This window comes from Malus sylvestris, chromosome 3 (genome assembly GCF_916048215.2).
Source record: "Malus sylvestris chromosome 3, drMalSylv7.2, whole genome shotgun sequence".
In the NCBI taxonomy this organism is placed as follows: Eukaryota; Viridiplantae; Streptophyta; class Magnoliopsida; order Rosales; family Rosaceae; genus Malus; species Malus sylvestris.
In genome coordinates this window covers 16,636,607-16,660,028 of record NC_062262.1, presented here as the reverse complement: position 1 = coordinate 16,660,028, position 23,422 = coordinate 16,636,607, and the positions used below count along the sequence as shown (strand labels likewise).

The window sequence follows — 23,422 nt, the reverse complement described above, 5'->3', positions numbered from 1 at the left end:
CCACATTGTTTGGTTTGATAGTTTATTTTCTCATGTCTACTATCCAATGTGTGTCTTGTGCTTATATGAGTACCATGAATGTGATTCGGAACGCATTCCCTAATCTCATTCATACTCTGATCAGAGATTTAAATCATATCATAGAGTATTCTCCCTCAAACGGTTTGAAGGTTAGAAATCCCTTGTTGCGCATTCACTTGTCTCCATAGCTAAGTCACTTGACCCCAACGATGCCGTGGACACCCTCCTGATGGAGTGACTTTGACATAATCAAAGATCAAGGTCTTAACCACAAGACAACTATGATGCCTCAGGTCAAAGGACTACTTTGCATTATCCCAACCATGAGTTCTCATGTGACATGGAATATGAGAACCCTTCGTTGATCGCGTTCAGTGAACTCATTCTCTATTGAGCACCTACCGTACTTGTCTTGATGTCACACACACCAATGATTCGAGACTAATCACTCTCCCTGAGAGAAGACATAGTACGTACTGATCTTAACGGACTATCAACGCCCAATTGGCAATCCTATGATCAGGAACGTTTAGGATGTGTCTACGAAAGAATGGTCTCATGAATCTAACTTCATTAGATTACATTCTCCCAATCACATATTCCTTGGACTTTATCGTTTAAGCATATAACATTTATATGAGACGGCTCAAACAATAATGTATGCCCTTTATATGTAAAACTAGATTAGTTTAGCATGTGAAATGTCCGTAAAGTATCATCACATGATTGGCTTTAGGGCACATTTCCAACAGGATGTGCTGACTGATTTTGAGATCTGAAGAGGGGCATGTGAGATGTTGGATGGGGCCACCACTTAGTTGTGTTTCATAGGGCACCATTTGACAGAGGTGAGGGGTGAATGGTGGTATTGCAGTTTTTTATTTGTTTTAAGCTATTAGGGTTTTAAAATAAAAACTTGGCATAGCATCGAGAATATCAGGTGTTGTAGATTTGGTAGAGATAGGCAGGAGGTGGCAGCGGTGGCTAGAAAACTTCCACATTAAGGCCACAAAGGGTTTTTGCACTTGCATCGTGTGTGCCAGTTATTTAGTATTCTATAATGTTCCGATGTATAAATGCACTCATACATCAGATGACTATATTTACATGACTAGGTTATGGTTGTTTTAAAGGAAAACTAATGAAAAAGGCTTGAAAACTTTGAGTTTTAATGATAAGAACAAAATAAAGGGTAAAGTGAATAGTACCATGATTGACTTTTTAGTGTAAAAATGTGGTTTTTCGTTAAAGTGAACAGTACCGGGTGCTTTTCATTAAAGTTCCCTTGTTTTAATCCAGTTGAACAAACATCGATACATCTAATGTATTGTTGAAAGCCTAATTTGCATTTGGTTTGCGGTCATAAGCATTACTTGTTTCTAGCACTCCACATATTTTTGGTCATTGTGTTTACTGTAAGTAACCTGACTATTTCTTTTTTTTAACAAACGATATTATTTATATTAAGAGGGAGGGGGTTGGGTTTAGCCTCACTATGAGCTAGCAATAATGTGATTCAAATTTGCATTTGATAAGAATCAAACCTAAGACCTCGTACTTACAAGTAAAAAGGAATATCACTAAATTATAATACTAAGTAGTAGTAACCTAACTTGAATACATATTTATTTACACAAAGGTACACAATATTGATTAAGGAGGATTAAGTTGTGGAGTTACAACAGGAGAAAGAAGGGAAAAGAAATTGAGATAATTGAACATTAAGCATATATATAAATTTTAGATAACCTAATTAAAAGGGATCATTTATCAAAGTAATCTTCAGTCCTCCCCTTGAATCCAATCTGCCCAAAGGTCAGGGTGATGAAAAGCCCCAAGTGCCATGTTATCAGCCACAACCTGCTCAAAAAATTGTATATCCTTGTCATATTTACTTGAAGCAAAAAAGTGTACTAGACTTTTTGGTACATTGGCGCGACTTGAGTTTAGCTCATTACTTTAGTTTAATACTAGCATATGGGCACACATAAAGTGTGTGAGAAATTTTTTTATTTTTGTTTTCGAAATAGAAGGAGAGAGGAAGAGAGTGATAGAGAATGTGGGAGTGGGAAGATTTTTTTATTTTATTTTATTATTATTATTATTTTATTTTTTAATTAGAGATATGTTAGGATTACACGTAGGTGAGGCTTTAAAAAAAAGCAAAATTTGGTTGTGTGAAATTACATTTCTGCCCCATATTTCTTATTCATGTTCTGTTTTAATTAGAGGGTTAAATTGGTAATTTCATAGGATTTTAGTTGACAATGAGTATTTTATTAATTAGTAGAGATTATAAAAATTTTGGAGCCTGTTTGGTAACTATTTTGTTTTTTTATTTTTTTTATTTTTAAGTTTTTGTTTTTTTGTTAATGATGGAGATAAAAAACGGAGAGAAAATACAACCATTCCAAACAAAAAAATTGAGCGAAAATGAGGGATGAAGACGAGTAGAGTTAAAAAAAAAAAAAATTGTTTGGTGTTTTTAGTATTTAATCTCAAATTTCCCAATTAAATTTAAACTATTAGGCTGTCATCATAAATTATAAATGTTTAATACAAAACCCAGGTAATAGAAATGTAATTTAATTATGTTTTTCTTTATATGGCTTTATTAAAGATTCACCATAAATCAAAACGGTAATGTTGGTTTGACAAGAACGGTCCCATGGTCTAGTGGTCAGGACATTGGACTCTGAATCCAGTAACCCGAGTTCAAATCTCGGTGGGACCTTCTTTTTCTTTCTTTTTACACCCATTTTTATACTTATAGACTTCTACGTTTTTTGTTTTTTGTTTTTTGCTTTTTTCATTGTGGTGTTTTTTCATTTTTTTTACTTTCCTTAGACCCATTCCAATTCTTGAAGTAAAATTCAAATTTTAGATTTTAAACTCACCTCAACTTGCTTCAACTCTTGGACCAAATATAAGTTTTAACCCAATACTTATTTTTGAGGCAAATTTAGCTCAGGATTTCCCCTGAGTCAATAGGCTGGCCCCACCATATATATGTATTCTTTTTTAATTTTATATTTATAAATTTATTGAATTTAAAGGTTAAGATTTAATATGATCAAACCCAAAGGAAAAAAAAATCTAACGGTTCAAAATTTAAGTCCAATGACTAAAATAATTAAAAAAAAATCTTTCATGTGTTTCCTATTCTTTTATAGTGTTCCAGGAGTTTCATGGTGTTGGTTTAGTGATTTTTCAATATTTATCGGAATTTAAATATTTTTAGGTTAAAATGTTTATGAAATTAAATTAGAATAGTCTACATAACTTTTTTTTTTAAAAGTCACTTCAAGAAAAAAATTATCCAAAATTTAATCTTTAGTAATCTAAAGCTAAATATTTAACCCATAAGGGTTGGAGCAAAAAAAAAAAAAAAAAAAGTTTCTGGATTAAAACTTTTCTAGGTAAATTTTTTTTTAGGTTTTAACCCAAATGTTAGAGATGGTCGTAGGAAACAATAATCATACTCAAATCACATGATTAAGTTTATCAAACAACTTGAAGTCGACTGGATAAATTAATTGACTTATGCTAACACATTTTGCTAATCAATCTTAAATCAAATACACAAGTTATGTCGATCGAAATAGCTTAATATTTTACTAAATATGCAAACTCGATTAAGAATACCCTAAAAACTGAGATTCTGATTTCTGTATAACGTAATTAGTGAGATAAATCCTTAAAGTACATATACGATAGCTAGTGCAACCATATTTTCTTCCACTTTGTTTTTTATTTGGGATTGAAAGTAGTTAGTAGCTCAGTTAATTATGAGCATTCACATTATATTCGATGTCTCAAGTTCAATTCACACTCCCTCAATACCGCTTGTATGAAAAATAAAAATACAAAAACCTTTATATTTGGGATTTAGGGGTTGTTTGGGGGGTATTTTGAGTGGCGTTTTGCTGCATATATGTGGTTTTGGGCCCTATAAAGTTTTTTGGGGTTGTTTCTATATGGCTTGGGTATTTGGGCTTGAATGTCGTAATTGTGCCCTTTGGGCTGTTTTATTGCAATTTTGTATTTCAACAGAAAAGGAAGGAAAAAAGAAAAACCTTTGATAGTAATCTAAACAAGATCAAATAATAAAGGTAGAAAAATTAGAAGGGTTACTGACCAAAACTGAGAAGTGAGAGCAGGAGGTGAGGGGAAGTGAGCGAGTTCAGCACCAATGCTCTCAAAGAAGAGCCCCGTCAAACTCTTACCGTCGATTAACGGTATGCTCGACGGAGCCAGCCATCCTATCAACCCAAACCCAATCACATTCAGATCTCTCCGCAGCCAATCCCTCTGAAAGCTATTGTTTGTTCCCAACACCATTCAACACAAAACAAAACCCTATATGCATCAGTGCATCGATGTCTTACCAGTTACCACATTAATTGTTTGCTTAATTTAGGCTAAACATTGATTATAACCACGCACTGGTACACATGCATAACAATATAACAAACATTATTTTTTTTGGGTATGATTTTAACATGTGGCATGTCGACTTTGTGTCATATAAATCACCTGTGTTAATGTTATACTCGTCAAGTATAAATCAATCACTTATCACATATCAATTAGTAACACAGTACATTGATACGTACAGTCACATACAACAATTTTTACTTTACGACAACAACAACGACAACAAAATCAACGGTCATAATCTTCTTTAGAAAATGATAGGTAAATTACCATGTGAACCTTCCTCCAGAAGCCCTAACTTGCCTCAAAGGGTTTCCAACCACGATAGGCTTCACAAAGCCTGTAATTAAAGAGTAGTGCAGCATTAGTGTATTGTGCACAGGGGCGCATTTTAGTGAGAGCATCTATACATGTGTGAGTGTGTATATGTATATATGTGTGTGTGTGTGAAATATGAACCTGAAGTAAGGCATGTCCTGTTTGGTGAGAGGGAGGAACTACCCAGCCCAATCACGGTTGATGCGGTCGCCATGCTTACTGCCATTTTTTTCGGTTTCTCACTCTCTCAGCTGTGACTATGAGTTATGGAGTGAGGGAGTCAGAAATGTTATTGGTGGAGGTGGTGGCTGAGATTAACTTGAAAGTGGTAGGGTTTTGTCAGCTGCCGGTGGAGATATTTTGGGAAGGATAGATTGGAGTTGCATGGATGGATGGTTATTCAATGATCATCTGCCACGTGGGACTTCATAGGATAAAGTGGGGTCTCACTCATCTAAATACACTAAAGGTGTTTACATTTTGCTTAAGATATGTGCTAGCTCAGCCTTTTGTATGTGATCATGTGATGTGATGATATTTCACCAGCGTTTTAAAGTAAAGATTGCAATGCTTGATCAATTAGATTAGAGCAATTCAGATCGGGGCCTTCTGAGCTAACAAAACTCAACTCAAGATTGTTAAAGTCAAGGATGAACAACAAAATAAGAAAAACAAGTTAGAAACTCTCAATCTTTTATTTTTTTTTGGGGGTAAACTCTGAATCTTATTCAATAGAAAAAGAAAGAAAAACACTATAAATTGCCAAGATAGCTACATAATTCGAAATATTAGATCTTTGCCAAGACTTCAATTTTACCGAGTTACTATCCAAAGGAGATGTCAATGCCACATAAACATATAACACTAACAAATGACGTACTCTTTACTCCAACCGAGATGTCAAAGTTGACATGGAAAAGAAGACTAAACTGACATGAAAAAGGAGATGTCAAAGTTGACGCCATTATTTCATGATGTCAAATAAGATTTTTGCTATTTCTGTTTGGACCCAAATTTACACCATCAGCCAGTGCAATCAAGACCGTTGAGTGAACATAGTTTCCAACCATCGGATAGAAAAGTGAAGACAATTTTTGTTATTGTCAAAGGATAATATTATGGTTTTTATCATAATAATTATCTATTAATGTGAATTATCTTGGCTTCTTCTTAAACCAGATAAACGTGATGCAAATAATATCTCTAACCTACAATTCAAATTAATTGGAGAAATTCGGCATATGGCAGTGCATCTACTACTGGATTAATTTCATGCAATTAATCTATGCATGGGGTGGAGGTGAAATTGTGAGATGGTGATGTGATGTGATTGGGATGATTATATATAGATAACAAAAAGGAGTAGGCTTCAGCCTATGGACATGATGGGAAGAACAAATTAGCATAAGATAGTGATGTGGCAATTTTTTGACCATTGATCATGTGATAATGGGATAAAGCCATTATTATTTGGTCAGATATGGTGTATTTAAATATTAAAGATTTGTGGCATAAGGAGACTCAGGGATTACTCATTGGTAGTCGTGATACATCAGAAGACTAAGAGATTATTTTCTAGTAGCCATGACACATTAGGAGATTCAGAAATTTACGGCTTGGATTATCAGCGAGACTAGCGTTATAAATATAGAGGCAGTGGTAATGGAAAAGCCCCTCTGACTAAACACACAAACTGCCTTGCGTAAATTCTCGCTCTACGCGAAACCTCTAAACAATCTTGAGATTTTCATTTTCTTTTTCGCCAACACATCTTCAGTTTGGATAAACAGAACTATGAAGGCAACCGGTGAACACCTTCAGTTTGAATAAACAGCACTGTTGCCGTAGAATCAGCTAACCGCGAAGCACCTTTAGTTTAGATAAACAGCATTACGACAAGGCTACCTAGTTATCTATCCAAGTCTCGGTTGAGAAAGATTTTTGAATCCTTATTGGTAGAGGTCATCTCATTAGCCTTCTCGGCGAAGTGAGGTGTTACATGTTACTACATTTGGTACATTGAAAGTCGAAATTGATATTGAACTTCGCAGAACTAGCAGCCTTGTCTTCAGGCTCTAGAACCCGAAGGCCGAGACGTGTTCCTTCCTCGGCCGCAGTTGCGAGATCAATAATTCAGCAGAGCGTTCAACGCCACATCCACATATTCTACTCACCGACCGAGCTCGGTTGTCGAGTTGGCACGTCCCGCACACAACCGAAGGACGTAGTTAGCTTATTAATTACTCGGCTTGCGTGCCACGTATGGTTGGTAGTTTTTAGGGTCAACAATTTCCAAAGACATTCCACTTGCCTTACCTTAAATGCTAGCATATTTAAATATTTTTATTATTATTTTTAAACCAACAACAACGCAACTTTGATTATTTTTGTTAAAAAAACATAAATGAAGCAATAAATTTTAGCATATTAGATGGAATGAAAATATTGACAATATATCAAATTGCCAAGTCAGACATCAAACTAAAATTTAGCGTTTTGAATTTAACGTCTCCTTTAAAGACACTAAAAGAGCTAATTTTGAAACAAACAAGAAAACAATCTAACTCTAGTCGAGAATAGGAACTTAATGATTCATAATCCTTATCTCACTAGAAAACCCTTTTCTTTACCAGGGTTAGATTGATTTCCTATTCTAGCCCCAAATTGCAATAAAAAAAGGAGTGTGCAGCTTTTACTTCTCACACATCCTTTATTAAATTATGTCATTTAATATTCTTCAATTCATTTGATTCGACGATTGAAAATTAATAAGATGTGTGAGAAGTAAAAAATCGTGTATGGATAACACACTCCTAAAAAAAAACTTTAGTACCGATTAGACATGCACTATAGTACCGATAGTACCAGGAGGAGTGGACTCATCTTTCAGGCAACAATTGGAAACACAAAATTCAAGATCATCTATGAGTCGTTAATGAGAATTTAATTTATTACATTTTTCAACAAAGTAAAATTTGAGTGTCATTAAATCAAATTATCACAGTTCAAAAGCTTCAACTTTATCCTTTGGTATACTTATCAAATAAACTTCCCAACTATAAACATAAATAAGTACTATAATATCCAGTGATATATTTATATTAAATGAAAATAAATTGATATCAAATTCGTCATTCATGAAATTCAAACTTAAGACATCTGATCTATAAGTGAAAAGAAACATCACTAAATCGTAGTTTAAGTGGCATATGATAATTATTCTTATATATTAAAGTATTATATATTTGCTATTAGAGTATTCTATATTTGCCATTGAAGGGATGACTTAGATTTTGTTCATACCGGTGTGCGATCCTTAATATTTGATTTAGGATATGTTAGGGAGACTAAATTTGGAGGCAAAACTTGCAAACTAAATAATGTGTCATTACTAGAAATAAACACGTTTACCAACTCTTAAGTAATAAGTCAATCATCAACTTTCATGTCCTTTAGTTTTCAAAATTTTGTCTACCAATTTAGTCTTCTAAGCATTATTCATTGACCTAACAAGGAATTGGGTGGACAATCCAAATACCCACAAGCTTAAAGCGACTTAAGCGATCAACTTAGAAACTGTTTGATAACCACTTTTGTTTTTACATTTTTGAAAACTGAAAAATTGAAAATTGAAATTTAAAAACTAAAAAAATTACTTTCAGCTTTTTAAACTGCATATAAAAGTAGTTATTAAACGAGTTTAACATAAAAATGAACCCTTACTAACACAACAAAATTAAGCCACTAAACTATAAACCAAAGAAATTATATATACATCCACCTCCATAACATTGGGACATATTAGAAAAATATTATTCGTAATTTTCTTATAATTTAGTTTAATAAGACTGGAAAGAGATAACTAGTGATGGATTAGACTTTTTAGAGCAGGATTTGCTTAACATTCAACCCAGCAGGAGCGCCGGCCCGCGTAAACCGTCGTGAAAAAGACCAAAGCATGGAAAGAGTGGCCGGCCAATTCAAAGTCAAAGATTAATCCAACAGATCGTTTCCTATTTCTGACTTTCTATACCAAACCCATTATATTTCAATTTCCAAAAATAAATAGTTTATTCTTTTCGTTTTAGTCTATATATTAATCAGAGTACGATACATGCATATAAAAGTTGGTGATGTGAAGAGATTAATATGATACATGCAAACAACGTGACTTTTTGTTTAATGTGAAATCACCAATAATTAAGTAATGTGAATCACTTCATTAATAATTAACAAAATAGACGCTTGGGGATTTAGTTATCGGTAATGCTAAGTCGATTAACTTTTTAAATCAAATTTATAAACTAAATGATGACAACACTTAAGTAATAATTCAATTATTAACAACCACGTCATTTGATTTAAAATTTTGACCTATTTAACATTACCCTTAGTATATTCACCGTATTTATTACTCTACTCCATTTACTAGTCAAAATGATGCGACTTTCTAGTTATAAATATATATATATATTTATATATTTGAATCTAGAGCAATATAATACTTATTGATCAACTATAAGATATCAACATATTGGTTCACAAATTTTGCTAGGATAGAATTATTGATTCTGACCAGTGACGGAGTTAGGAAAGTTTGTAAGGGTGGGAATTTTCATTTTTTGTTCAAGGTAGGCTAATTTTATCAAGGAAAGCTGGGTTAATTTGAAATTAGATAACTTTTGTTCTTTCATATTTTAAAATTAATAAATTTACTCTAGGCTATAGCACTCCAACCAAGGTCTAAAATGTCGATATTGTCGGCGATATTTCGCCGATAATATCGTTTTTGTGAGAGAGCGATATTTTGACACTTATACGCCTAATTATAGTCAAAATATCGTGATATTATCGATGTTATCGATAATATCGATAATATCGCTCCACCTTCATAACAGGCCTAAGGCCCGAGGGTTATGAGAAACGGCCTGAAAGGCCTGCACTCGTCAGGAACCAACAGGGAAGAACAGAGAAGAACGTTGGAGCTTTTACAGCTCCGGCCGACTGCAAACTACCACCCTAGACCCTGATCTAGGTACCAAACGAAAGCACAAGGCGAGAGGAGTGCGTTTATACCTTCCATTTGCCGTGAAACAACTTGTGGTGGTCGGAAAACCTCTCGACACCCATGGCCTCGTCGGAGATGGGTGTGCCTATTCTCGAGCCAATTTCGTCCCAAAAACCTAATCGGAGAAATTCAAGAAACTCACCAGAGGGTTCATGCGTTCGCCGAGTTGCAGAGACGAGAAGGAGAGGGAGAAATACGAGGTTGCTGATAACGATGGGTGTCTTCCTCAAGCAGGTGCGATGGTGTGCGTGTGTGTATGTGGGTCTCGGTGCAGAGAGAAAGGAGAGAGATGAAAGTCTCGAGAGAGAGAGATAGAGAATGCATAAAAGAAAGAAGAAGAAAGAAGGGGTTACAGAAAGAGAAGAATAAAGATTGTTGGGGTGCTGCCACGTGGCAGTTTGAGAGAGAAGAGAATCTTAAGTGTAGATCCAGATTGGGTAAAGGAAATTAGGACTAAATTGATAGATTCCATAAATATTTGGGGAAATACGGGCAGTTTGAGAGAGAAGAGAATCTTAAGTTTATGACTAACTATGCATGTGGGTAAACTATCATTTAACCCCTAAACTATTGCTGATAACTAATTCATTATATATAAATGATTATGGTGTGTTTAAACATCTTTCATTAATTACTACATATTTTCTATACTCACAATGTTTGCCAGCTCGCTATATAATCAACTTAAATAAGTTAAATCCATCATGCAATGCATTTCCTTCCAATTTTTTGTGATAAACTAATAGATAATTGACTAAATAAACATCCTGCAAAGTTTCAATAAAAATTTCCAAGTTTTTCTTACAATTTACGTGGTTTTTATTCAATTTTTATTGATATCGATAATATTTCGATATTTCCATTGAAATTTCTGTGTTTTTGGACTACCTATATTTCTGATATCATCGATATTTTATACATTGACTCCAACCGTAGAGAGAGAGAGAGAGAGAGAGAGAGAGAGAGAGAGAGAGAGAGAGTACGGCCTCTCTGGATCCATGCATCCTAATCCTAGGGATCCACCAATTCGAGCCATTGAAATTTGATCCAACGGTTAAAATTATTATAACTTTTAAAGTGGGTCCCTATTTGTAGTCGTTTGATCAAATTTCAATGGTACGGATTTGTAGATTCCTAAAATTAGGATGCATGGATCCGAAGAGGATATTGTGAGAACTTTTGTGTGAGAAATGGTCCAAACGATTTAATAAAGGAAATATGGTTATAGTATACGTTATAAACATTAAGTACACATAAATATAAAGTGAGAAAACCATATTACTTGTACAAATTATGGATGGATGACAGTTACAAAACTTGAAGAAAACTGACAGCAACTGCTACCATGATAGGTGGAGCAGTTGCGTCCTATAAATCAGGTTTGATCCCTTTTCTCGGGTAAGTTACAAAGTTCTCATAATGTGAATGCTCGCTCTGTCGAGAGTAAGAGTTCCATTCTGTTTCCAAGAGAAAGGAAGGTCCGAATCTCATCTCAATCATCTCGTCTACGACAGCAAGTAAGTGCATCCCTAGTTTATTCAAAATGATGATTTAATGAATATTATGACTAGTATAAATGCATGCGTGTATATTAGTATGTAGTTCATCATGCAGGGTTGATCTTGATCTCTGAATGAAGTATATAATTAAGATCAACATGTGGTATTAGAGCCACCAACTTCTGCAATGAATTCAAGAACTTGATTATTATAAATACACTGCTTGCAGGAAATACTGTTTTAGTTATAATGTTCACATTTGATTCCGCTGCTTCTGTTTTTTTTTTGTTGAATTTTGTTCTTATTCATGATGAATTAACTACTTAAACCCCTGCTTCTGTTCTTGTTCTTAGTTATAACCATACACAATCATTTACTCATACGATTTGCTATTGTAACACACAAAATTTCAATGATCATTCTTTTTCCATATGATCTTGATAAATTTTGAATATGCTTCTGTGTTGGGGTTAATGATTCACATATATTACAATATGCTTACTTGCGTATTGGATTCCACACTAATTTCCTTGGTTAAATATTGCCTATATAACATGCATGCCATGGTTATAGAATCGGTATGGTCAAAACCAAGTCATTTTGACCTAAATACTAGAATTATGAAGAATTTGATTATTTCCTTCAAGAACATAAAAATTGGGACCCTGAATATTAAAAAAAATCCCCAAAAAGCACAGTAAAATTTTGATCTTCATAACTTAAATTGCGGTTTTGGAGGCCTAAACGGTATCAGATGGCTAAAATCACCCTTATGTCATAACAAAGTGGTGTGTTTGAATCATAGTGTCGTTCTCTTTTCGGAAAGGTATCATGGGCCTAAATCCGAGCACAGACGAACGATTTGTAAATTTCTTGTTGGGTTTTTTTTTACAAAATTTCTATTAATTTCATGAAATCATTTGATGTCTAAATGAATCACCAAAGTGTTTTATTTATTCTTTTGCGCATATGATTTCAATAAAGATGATCAGTTTGTGGTTTATATACATTTAACAAGTAGAATATTTCCAAAGAATGAATCTACTGGGTCGGTTGTAAACCAATGTATTGAGTTATAAAAACATGTAGTGCATGTAAATCTGCTTGCCTAAAGGTGTGGTATTTACATAGTGTTACATAATTTTGTGCTTGGCTATACAAGATTTGCAATTCATATCTTTTGTATATATAGAAAGTGTCTTGCCTAAAGGTGTCACTTTCTATAGATTTTGTATGACTTCTTGTCATTCTCATATGAATTTACAAATCCTTATGAAACCATTATGCAAGTTTCAATATGTTGAGTCTCATATTGGAAATAACTTTAAAGCTTGGAAACAAAAGATTGAAATGCATTTAGGTATGTTGGAATTTGACGTTGCTTTCAAGTTACCTCAACCGACTACACTAACTGAAGAAAGCACGCCACATCAAAGGTGTAATGTGGGAAATGGATAATCAAATGTCCATTCTCATAATGCAAATGCGATGAAGATCACATAAGGGGAGGAATTTCAATTTGTGATTTGGCTAAGGAATACATGGCAAAGAACAATGTTTGGTCCTTGGTTATAGGATCTCATGACATCAAACCAATTGGGGTGTATGTGGGCATAATTACGATCAGCACAAGGATGCTTTATTTAGTGAAATTTTGTTTGTATCTGGCAAGCAAGGTTTGGTGGTACATGTTTTTGTTGAATCCACCGAAAACACTGATGTTGACAGGAATGCACTGCATGGTGAGTATGTGCAGAGGCGGTGTGTTTTACCATTTCAGATTTATACATAAACTCATCCCATTGAGAGTTTGGTAATTATTTTCGATTACACAAGAAAGAAGAATGTTGTATTGTTGCAGTGATCTTCATGGCATCAAATGCAAATTAAGGTTCCTTAGTTGAAAATATGGTGGTGGAGGAACCAACCTGTTTGAGTGTTAAAGCCACTGGAAATATTGATTTAAACATATCCAATGGAGACAGTGACACTCCCCATAACAAGTGAAATGTACCCAGGAACGACGAGTTGCCAAAAAGAGTTGCTTCTAAGAAATGGTTGGCAATCTTTTCTGACAAAAGTTGAAATTGTTGAATACAAGGGTAATGTTTGACCAAATCCCCAGAAAAGTCATTGTTTCCTTGCTCTGTGAAAGTTGTTTCATTTGGTTTGTTTTATAGTAATTTACCATTTATGGACTTCCTTTCCAACAGTGATTCAGTGTCAAATGAGTGCAGGTAGGAAAGAGTTCATGAGTCAGAGAGTGATAAGTCTATAAATGCACATTTGACTTCATCTGGTCCGCATTTCAAATCTAAAATTTTGTTTAATATTTTTGGTTTTGGAATGAACTGTTTATACAAGTGCTGCTCCAGAGTGTTTTCAAGCAATTCACATTGCTTTATTGGATTTGTTTTCGCATAGGTTGATCCTGTAACTTTGAATACTAGTGATGAAAGTGAAAATACTAAGAAAAATAATGTACTTTTGGTTGCTAGATCAAATAGGTGGGTAATTCAGTGTGTTTCCTTAGTGAAGCTTGACAAATGTCCAAATATTGGCTCAGTGGTACAATGAACGGATTTCCAATTTTCTGATAACCTTCTTATTTGTCTAAATGCATCTGGCTTAGTTGTTTTCTATGGAGTAATGTCTGGTGAGCATGTTGCATGTGAAATTGTTTTCTATGGAGTAATGTCCGGTGAGTAAATTGCACATTTAGTATTTCACAGACCTTAACACTCAACTCTCAGTGGATTTTCATAAGCAAGGAGCATTGTCTCTAGGTTCTAAGAAACACAGTACTAAATTTGATGGAGTTGATTACAAACGAGTTTTGAAACATGGTTATTATTTTGGTAGGAGAATGTTTACAAGGTTGATTGCTGCTTTACATACCTCCCTAATAGATGTTGTTGATGATTATGGTGTAATATATGTGATTTCAGCTGGTGTATATATATCTACCAGACATGTATTATGAAAATGAGAAGTTACTTTCACATATTCAGCACCTAAGGCTAGGCATGTTGAGTGCTTGGGAGGTTGGTGGTTGTGATATAGGTCACTAAATGGTATATTCTAACATATCTGGTTCACATAATTCTATTATTCCATCCATGACCAATGACAAATCTTCTTTCCTGGATGCTTGTGGAAGTAATGTGCTTAGAAACCAAGAGTTGGAAGGTAAGTGAGAAGGGAAGGGATCTAGCTCATTTTTGGGTGGTTTTTCTGCTTCAAAATTAACAGATCAGAAACCTACTACTTTGAAACGAAGCCACACTTGATATGCAAGATCTTTCTTCTCCCACATAGGTTTAGTGAAGTTGATTCGATATGTTTCTCTCCATTAAGAATTACTCGACTTGTTAAGAACCGGAATACGATGAACCCGAAGGTTCTGCACGCTGAGTTCGTAGATTGTGATGACAACTTTTGAATACATGATGTGAAATGTTTTATCTCAAGGGAAAGGAATAAGCCTTTATGGTTTAAAGCACAAGGGAAAGTTGAAAGATTAAAGGCAAGGGTTGTGGCTAAAGGATTTACACAAAGAGAAGTCTTGATGAGGACATTTTTGTGAAGCAACCACCATGATTTGTTGAAAGGGGGAAGGAGAATTCAAGTATGCAAACTCAACAAGTCCATTTATGGTTTAAAACAAGCTTCAATTTAGATTTATGGTTCTATATGTCGATGATATATTGTTGGCAAGCTCTAATGTCCAATTGTTAAATGAGACCAAGCAAATGTCGTCCAATAGCTTTGACATGAAGGGTTTGGGTGAAGCTTATTATGTCTTAGGCATTGAAGTTGTAAGTGATAGAATGAAAAGAATTATATTGCAGTGGGGGTGATGTTCTGATTGCCAAAGGTGAGTGTGGTGTATATATGGTTTGCACTAGATTGGTTTTGGCCTTTTGGCTTTTGCACCGAATGTGTTAGGTAGATTTCAATCAAATCCTGGCATTGCACACTGGAACACAAGTAAAAAGGTATTAAGATATTTAAAGAAGACACAAGCTTCTGTCCTAGGTCTTCATCAAGTTGAGAATTTGGAAGTGATTTGTTATAGTGATGCAGAATTGGGTATGTTTTCATATTAGCTGGTGGTGTAGTCTCATGGAGAAGTAGAAAACAAGCCATTAGAATATATAGGCTGTTTTTGAAGAAATGAGGCAAGGTGAGTGGTTAAGAAACCTGATCTATGACATGAAGATAGTGAGAAGTGTTGAAAGACCAATTAAGATTTTTGTGACAATACCTCAATAACAGAAGGTCAGAACCTTCAAGACTCATAGATATTAAGTATTTGAAGCTCCGAGATGAAAACAAAAAAGGAACTATCGATCTTGAGCATATTGGTACTTATCACATGGTTGCAGATCTATTGACAAAAGCATTACATGTAACAACATTTCAAAGGCATTTTGCCAAATATGGGAATACAAACAGTTATAGATCATGTTTGAATGTGGGAGTAAAGTAATTTTCCATTGTCTTAAGTATGTGTTTTGATTAGAAATTGTGCTTATAATGTTCACTTGTATTACATGACGATGTAATTCCTTTGGAAAAGCTCAAGACTAATAGGATACATGTTCATGTTTGCATTTTGCATAAATAAAGTATAAAGGATGACATCTGCAGTGTCATTATTGTTATGTCAAGCAATGTGGGAGTCATGCTTGCAGTTGAAGGTCTTCTCATTTGAGTTTTCTCTAAATATAGTCTCATTTGGATTTGATTAGTTTGTGGTTTTAGCACAAATGATACTATTGCTGTATTATGTTGTCTAGAATTCAACTAATGAATCTTTGAGTATGAATGAAAGGTTTTTTTTTGATAATCATATTTCAGTGATCACGTACTAGTAGTTGGACACAATGTTGTAAATGGTTACAGCCATTCTCGTGTGGGAGAATGTAAGAACTTTTGTGTGAGAAATAGTCCAAACCATTTAATAAAGGAAATATGGTTATAGTATACGTTATATACATTAAGTACACATTTAATATAAAGTGAGAAAACCATATTACTTGTACAAATTATGGTGGAAGACAGTTACAAAACTTGAAGAAAACTGACAGCAATTGCTACCATGATAGGTGGAGCAGTTGCATCCTGTAAGTCAGGTTTTGATCCCTTTTCTCGGGTAAGTTAAGAGGTTCTCATAATGTGAATGCTCGCCCTATTGAGAGTAAGAGTTCCATTCCGTTTCCAAGAGAAAGGAAGGTCCAAATCTCATCTCAAACATCTCGTCTACGACAGCAAGTAAGTGCATCCCTATTTTATGCAAAATGATGATTTGATGAATATTGTGACTAGTATAAATGCATGCGTGTATATTAGTTTGTAGTTCATCATGCAGGGTTGATCTTGATCTCTGAATGAAGTATATAATTAAGTTCAACAGATACATGTCCTCTTTTACACGCAGCACGCGCAAAAACATATATATAAACACACTCAAAAGAGCCAAGATTTGTAATAAAAAATTAATTACAAATATCCATTTTGCTTCTTTGTATGAACTTTTCTATATATTTTGGTTTAAAGAATTAATTAATTAAATGGTGTAATTAACTGTAAATTAAGTAAAACCGGGTTCATCATTGTTTATCTGAACAAGACAAATGACCAGAACGCCAAGAAAATAGTAACCCCAGTAGCAATGCAGATCATGTCCAAGGCCTTCTCTCTCCTCTCCTTTCTCTCTCTCCTCTCTCTCTTCATCTCCAAGTATTCATCGAACCTCGCCTTCTCGTTTACCTCCTTACTCCTCATCCCTCCCTCGATCGCTCTCTGCAAAATTACCAAACTCTCCCTCCCGTTCAAGTGGTTCCCCTCCATTCCCTCCAACTGCATGCTCACCTCTCTCACGTGCAGCTCCCCTCCTTCGCTTCCCTTGCACGTGACCACCATCCCACACTGTACATACTCCCCCTTCTTCTCCCCCGCCAAAATCGTCGCGAAGCGCAGCTGTATCTCCCCCGTTAGCCAGTGCCGCTGCACCGTCACCGCCCTCCGGCTCGACAAGTTCGCCGCCCGTTTCCGGGCCCGGTCGATCACGATCCAGCTCAGGCTCAAGTTGTCCTCCAAGTTCTTCAACGACTTTTGGTCTTCCCCGACATGTCGGATTTGTGTTGGGACGGTTTCTTTCCTGTCAAGTAATTCAACTCGGAAGGGCGAGAAGAGGAACCACCCGGACTCGGTTTCGGACTCTTCAACTTTCGAGAAAATGAGCTGGTCTTTGTAAAAAATATCGACGGCCGAGATTAACTCCGCGGTGGGAGACGAACATCTGGGATTGTATTGGGAGGGGGAGTGGTCGAGGAGCGGGAAAGAGTCGGAGAAGAATGAGCGGTGACCGGCAGGGAAAGTGGAAATGAGGTCATCGACACGTGGATCGGTGATGGAAGGCCAAGTGGAGGTGCTGACGTCCCGCCAGAGTTTTTCTTCGGCGGAGAAGGCGCGTAATTCGGAGGAAGCGCAGGCCGCGGCAGCCAAGGTCTGGCCGTCGAGGCGGGTAAGGATGTGAGCAGTGATGATGTCGGAATGGATGGCGGAGATTGAAGCTCCGTCGCCCTGATCGACGGCCGATGTTGTTACAGCTGAAAAGCTCATTGTGATGGGAGGCTTGGAGCAGAAGGTTTTGAGGTTGTTTTTTAGAGTTGTGTGTTGAGTGGGTGACAAGGAAGGAACGGTGTGAAGGGTTGGGTTTATAGTGGGGGGGGGGAGTAAACCAAAGCTGAATGGTCAAATAACAGTTTTCAAGCTTTGAGTCTTAATCAATCAGTTAATTATTTAGTTTAATATTAATTAATTAACTAGTTGCAGTGAAGGTGCAGGCAAATCTTCTCTTTGAATAAATTTGTGTAATTTAATATTTTGGAGTTGGAACACAAGCGTGTTTCATACCTTCTTTAATTTCATTTCATTTTAATTTTAGTTTTTACTTTAAATAAGATTTCTTCGACCAAAAATAAAAATTAAATTGTTCCCATCCCCAACAAAATAATGTGTTCTAGTTGGTTTATTTTTATGTTTTTTTGTCGAATTTGGTTTTTTTTTAATTTAAATTTTTTTTTCCTCACACCATAATTTTATTTTTTATTAAGTTGGTGGATTATTGTATTGATTTTGGGAGGGAATCGGGGGGAGTGTTTGGTTTCACGTATTATTTTTAGTTCTTTGACAATTATTTGTATATTATTTACATAGCATGTTGTTATTGACTTAACCAAAGCTCAAGCTTACCAGACCGACTCAATAGGTTTGAGTATATATATATATTAAAAAATAATTAAGACTATTTGATTATGTTAAAAAATAATAAAATAATTTTAATAAAATTCACTATATATTGAAAGTTTAAAATAATATACTTTTACCTCTTCTCACTTCTCCAACCTATAAGAGAAGGGCTTCAAACTCGTAGTGGAGAAGTTTCGTTTGCGACCTATTTATCTTGTTGGCATGAGATCTCTTATGTTAAACACTAAATTTGCTTACCATCTGTTTGCGATCTATCTTCCTCAACTGTTGATGTTGCGGGAGTGTCAAATGGCTGGTTAGCTACATGACGTCGACGACGAGTCCGACAAGCGCTTAGCTATGGATGGGTCACCAAAGCAGTGGAGGACTTGAGCGCCTCATATTTTAAAGGAAACTTTAACGAAAAACTCCTAGTACTGTTCACTTTAACGAAAAACCACATTTTTACACTAAAAGGTCAATTATGGTATTATTCACTTTACTCTTTATTTTGTCTTTATCATTAAAACTCAAAGTTTTCAAGTTATTTTCATTAGTTTTCCTTATTTTAAAATCTACTTTTCAAATGTCGATCACATTATATCACTTATATACTTTGAACATCATCTAATAGGGCCGTAACATTTGCAAACTTCAAAGGTACCTCTTAATGTACGAGGTGTATGATTAAGTAATCTCAGGATCAAAGTATGGTCATTAGTATGTATAATAAAATATCGTTGGTAATATCACAGCGCGAGCAATACCCTAATTAAGAAAAACAAATTCATAGTATTTTACACGACAAATTCCTAATATACTTCGTCGATCAAAGTTGTCTTGTGCAATGAATTATAATGCTTCGTCGCTAAAGGTTGTCTCGAGCAACAAATAATAGCGCTTCGTCGCGAAAAGATGTTAAATGATTCTCAGCCATTCTTTCTTTGAACTTCTAAACAATGACTTATTCATTTTAGAATGAAGTAATTTTTCTCAAGGATGATCTTGAAGAAGAGCTCTAACTATTTAACGGCTCAGATTTTCAAATTGACTTTCCAAAATGTAAATCACATTATATCACTTATGTACTTTGAATATCATCTAATAGTTCCATAATATTTACAAACTTAAAAAAAATAAAATTGATATATGTGGCCAGTTTTTTGTGATTACGATGCTCAATAAAACTTCGTTGGTAATAGCCTAGCACGACGCAATATCGTAAATTTTGAAAATAATAATTAGGGGAAGTTTAAGCAACGAAAGTTGAAAATTCATCGCGTTAAGATCCAATGGACAAATATATTAAATTTTGTCACGCAAAGATCATTTAGGCGGCGAAACACAATTTTCGTCTCCCAAAACTAACCTAATTTATTTTATTATTTAGGGCTTAGTGTTTAGGGTTACGGATCACACAATGGGAGATATTGGAAGCATACCCTTATGGAAACTTTATACAAGAATGAAACTTTAAAAACTCTTTCTTCCCCGCCGGTTTAATTGTAACAGATGAATGGCCCTTTCTCATTTTGTCACTACGTTTCTTCAGCCACAAGGGTCTACTTATGTTATTCGTTTCAAATCGAGGCGAGCTTTGACCGTGTCCATCGATTTTCCTTTAATTTCTAGAATTGACCCCACCAATGTATCACTCAAATTTTCTCAATATGCATCACATCAAGGTTGTGTCTCATTTTTAACTTCGACTAGTATGGAAGCTCAAATAAAATACCTTATGCATCTAATTTAGATGTGTAGTTAGCCTGCCCTAGTAGCAACTTTACCAAGGGGACCAAATTCTATATTATTCAGCTGGCCAAAATGTTTCAACCCGTACCTTAAAATAATGTATTTTATTCTTGAACTATGTGAATGACAATTTTACCCTTGAGTATGTTTCTTGAGTAATTTTTGAGCCATGACTCGAAATCTAATTTTTTTTATACCTTCTTAGGTTTTCCTAGTTATATTCACGTATGTGAATGTGAAATCGAAAATGAAATTTGAATCGAAACTTTGAGGGCCTATTTGTAAAATTTATAACTTGGGAGGGGCAAATTCGTAATTACATTTTAAATAATTTTAAAGTGTGGTTATACCCACTCTCGGTTCCCTTCTCCCTTACTCCTGATTCTGCTTTCTCTCTCTATTCTCTCTTCCTCTTTGCAACTCTCTTTTTCTCTTCCTCTCCTTCTCTCTTTATAGCACCGAGAGAGAGAACCCTCACCCTTACTTTATTTCTCTATCGAATCAAAGCTGAAACCCCTATATATGGAATCCTTAAGACATGGGGAGTTCGAATATAGTCTTGCATGCATCATCGAAGCACCATCTTGTGCTCTGCCACTAAAGCCGAGAGCTTTATGCTCTGAAGCTCGAACTCAGGTGAGGTTTCCTGTAGGAGATTTGAATGTTAATGTTTTTATCTTTCTTGGAAGTGATTAATGTGAAAATATAACTCAAAAAGACGGTTTTAACCCTCTCTACATTTCTCTTTGTGCATATGCCAGTTTTTGATGCTCGAGTCCAGCTAGAACCTATCCTAGGTAATTGCCAATATTGTTTTGGGTGAGTTTTGAGCTGCAAAACTCAATGAAACTAACATGCATGCTCTCGATTTTTGTTTCCAGAATCCAAAAAGGAAACCCGATGAGTGATTCCGAGGTGGATTCAACCCCTAATAGCCCTAATATGTGTTTAGGTGATTTTTCTAGTCTCTTGGGATGATTTTGGTTGAGTTTGGACTAAAAACCCGTCGAATTCGGGCTCCAAAACCGGCCTAACCGTAATTTGTAATTTCTGCAGTTTCCAGCGATGATGCCGGCGGTCTACGTTGAACTTAAAGGTGACAACAATGACAACGTTAGATTTGATGTCATATTCCCTCCTAGTAGGTATATTATGTTTTCTTCAGTCACATTCACCGACGACCGAGGGTGCATGGCAACGGTGACGGCGACCCCATGGTGGCGTGTCTTCCCGGTGCGTGACACCATCGCGGTAACGCGTGGACAATAGCTTCTCAATCACGAGGTGCCCTCCGTTTGTACAAATTTGATGTCTAAATAGTAGTTTTGGACGATTTTCCATAGAATGTCTTTAAAGCTTATTTTCAGCTTTAAAATTAATTCACAGGCTTAATAGAGGTTAAAAAAAATTCAGGCAATGAGTCTAACGAGGAAGGACGCTTTCCTTACCTGTGAGTGGATCCCTTAAAATTAAATATTTTAAATTATTATATGTTGATGCATATTATTATTATTATTATTGATGGTTTTTAGGAGACTAATTTCTAGTTAAACTTAAGTAATATCTTGAGGCTATTGGTGATTTATTTTCACCACATAGTCATCATACATATCGTATAACTAGCTACAAACATAGGTTTATTGTAGGTACACATGTTTCTATTAGAGGCTAGATTCGCTAGTAGACGCTAGACATCGATCAGGTAGATGCCATTTCACCTGCTTGATATACACTTGGTAGGATAAGATACATTTCTTCTCTTTACAGAAAGTCAAGTGGAAGCTTGGATTGGAGAAATATGAACCAATGCTTTGACAAAGACTTGGTATGAATATCAGCCAACTGATCTTGGTTGCAAACATAACGAACCTTGATAAAATTAGCTAGGACCAATTCTCGAAGGTAATGGTAATCTATTTCAACATGCTTTGTCCTGGCATGACAAACAGGATTTGAAGCAAGAGAAATGGCTGATAGATTGTCACACCAAAGAGTGGGAATTTTGGACAATGGGAAGCCAAAATCACAGAAAACTTTGCAAACCCAAGGGATTTTAGCAGCTGTGTGTGCTAAGGATTTGTACTTTGCCTTTTTAGATGATCTAGCAACTGTTGGTTGCCTCGTAGCACTCCAACTGATGAGTTTATTACCCCAAAAGATGCAAAAACCACATGTAGATCTTCTATCAAAGGTATAACCAACCTAACATGCATCTGAATATGCAGAGAGATGAAGATAACCCTTTTTGAACCATGATCCATGAGTAATTGTGCCTTTAAGAAGCTTGAGAACTTTTTTGGCTATATGTATGTGTTGTTCTCTATGAGAATGCATAAATTAGCATACCTAATTTACTACAAATGAAAGATCAAGTCTTGTCTAAGTGAGGTATTCAAGGTCTCCAACAATTAACTCGTCTTTAGCAGGATTGGACAAGAATGGACTACTGTGGTCAAGTTTAGTTGGGCCAAGAGGTGTAGTGCAGGGTTTTGCTCCTAGCATATTTGTTTTGGTAAGAAGATCAATCAAGTACTTGCTTTGACTTCTAAGCCTAAGAAATAATGTAGTGGTCCTAAGTCTTTAATTGGAAAGACATGGATGAGCTTGTGGATGAATTTTTGAAAAATAGAAGCATTTGGTCCTGTAACTACGATTTCATCCATATACACCAATACAATGACAAGAACGAGAGCTTTGAGTGCAAATAGAGAAGCGTCATAAGACGATTGTTTGAAACCAAAGTTATGCAGAGCTTGTTTTAACTTATACAAAGACTTCCTTAACTTGCAAACATGATGAAGAAAGTCAGAATTAATGAACCTAGGTGGTTGTTGCATACAAACATCCTCTTTTAAATCTCCATGAAGAAAGGCATCACTGATATCTAATTGATTTAGAAATCAATCAAATTGAATAGTTAAAGTTAACAAGATCCTAATGGTTACTGGTTTAGCCACTAGACTTAAGGTTTCTTGGTAATCAATGTCTTCGTGTTGATCGAAACCTTTAGTTACTAGCCTAGCTTTGTCTTGCAAGGCATTAAATTCTTTTTGCATAGCAAATCTCT

The 23,422-nt window shown here is 35.4% G+C and overlaps 2 protein-coding genes, 1 long non-coding RNA gene and 1 other non-coding gene across 5 annotated transcripts; 2 read left to right on the top strand and 2 right to left on the bottom strand.

Annotated features, from left to right (window-relative positions):
- Window positions 1-1,645: 1,645 nt before the first annotated feature.
- On the bottom strand, window positions 1,646-5,103 carry LOC126614182 (photosystem I subunit O-like). Of its 2 annotated transcripts, none has more exons than XM_050281760.1 (4): window positions 4,918-5,103; window positions 4,729-4,798; window positions 4,160-4,342; window positions 1,646-1,881 (listed from the first exon to the last, which is right to left on the bottom strand). In XM_050281760.1, exons 1-4 carry the CDS (start codon window positions 5,000-5,002, stop codon window positions 1,785-1,787), a joined length of 435 nt encoding a protein of 144 aa, XP_050137717.1. In that variant the 5' UTR covers window positions 5,003-5,103; the 3' UTR covers window positions 1,646-1,784. The 2 variants fall into 2 exon arrangements, with proteins under 2 accessions (XP_050137717.1, XP_050137718.1); XM_050281761.1 differs by having other exon boundaries at window positions 4,160-4,339.
- TRNAQ-CUG (transfer RNA glutamine (anticodon CUG)) lies at window positions 2,684-2,755 on the top strand. The gene has a single exon. It is a non-coding gene; the product is annotated as a tRNA-Gln (tRNA).
- A 6,161-nt stretch (window positions 5,104-11,264) lies between the features above and the next one.
- Window positions 11,265-21,870, top strand: LOC126614675 (uncharacterized). Its single transcript, XR_007620479.1, has 5 exons — window positions 11,265-11,361; window positions 16,455-16,620; window positions 21,117-21,152; window positions 21,237-21,307; window positions 21,412-21,870. It is a non-coding gene; the product is annotated as an uncharacterized LOC126614675 (long non-coding RNA).
- Window positions 16,647-18,064, bottom strand: LOC126614674 (F-box protein At2g27310-like). Its single transcript, XM_050282320.1, has one exon. It carries the CDS (start codon window positions 17,971-17,973, stop codon window positions 16,966-16,968), a length of 1,008 nt encoding a protein of 335 aa, XP_050138277.1. The 5' UTR covers window positions 17,974-18,064; the 3' UTR covers window positions 16,647-16,965.
- Window positions 21,871-23,422: the final 1,552 nt, after the last annotated feature.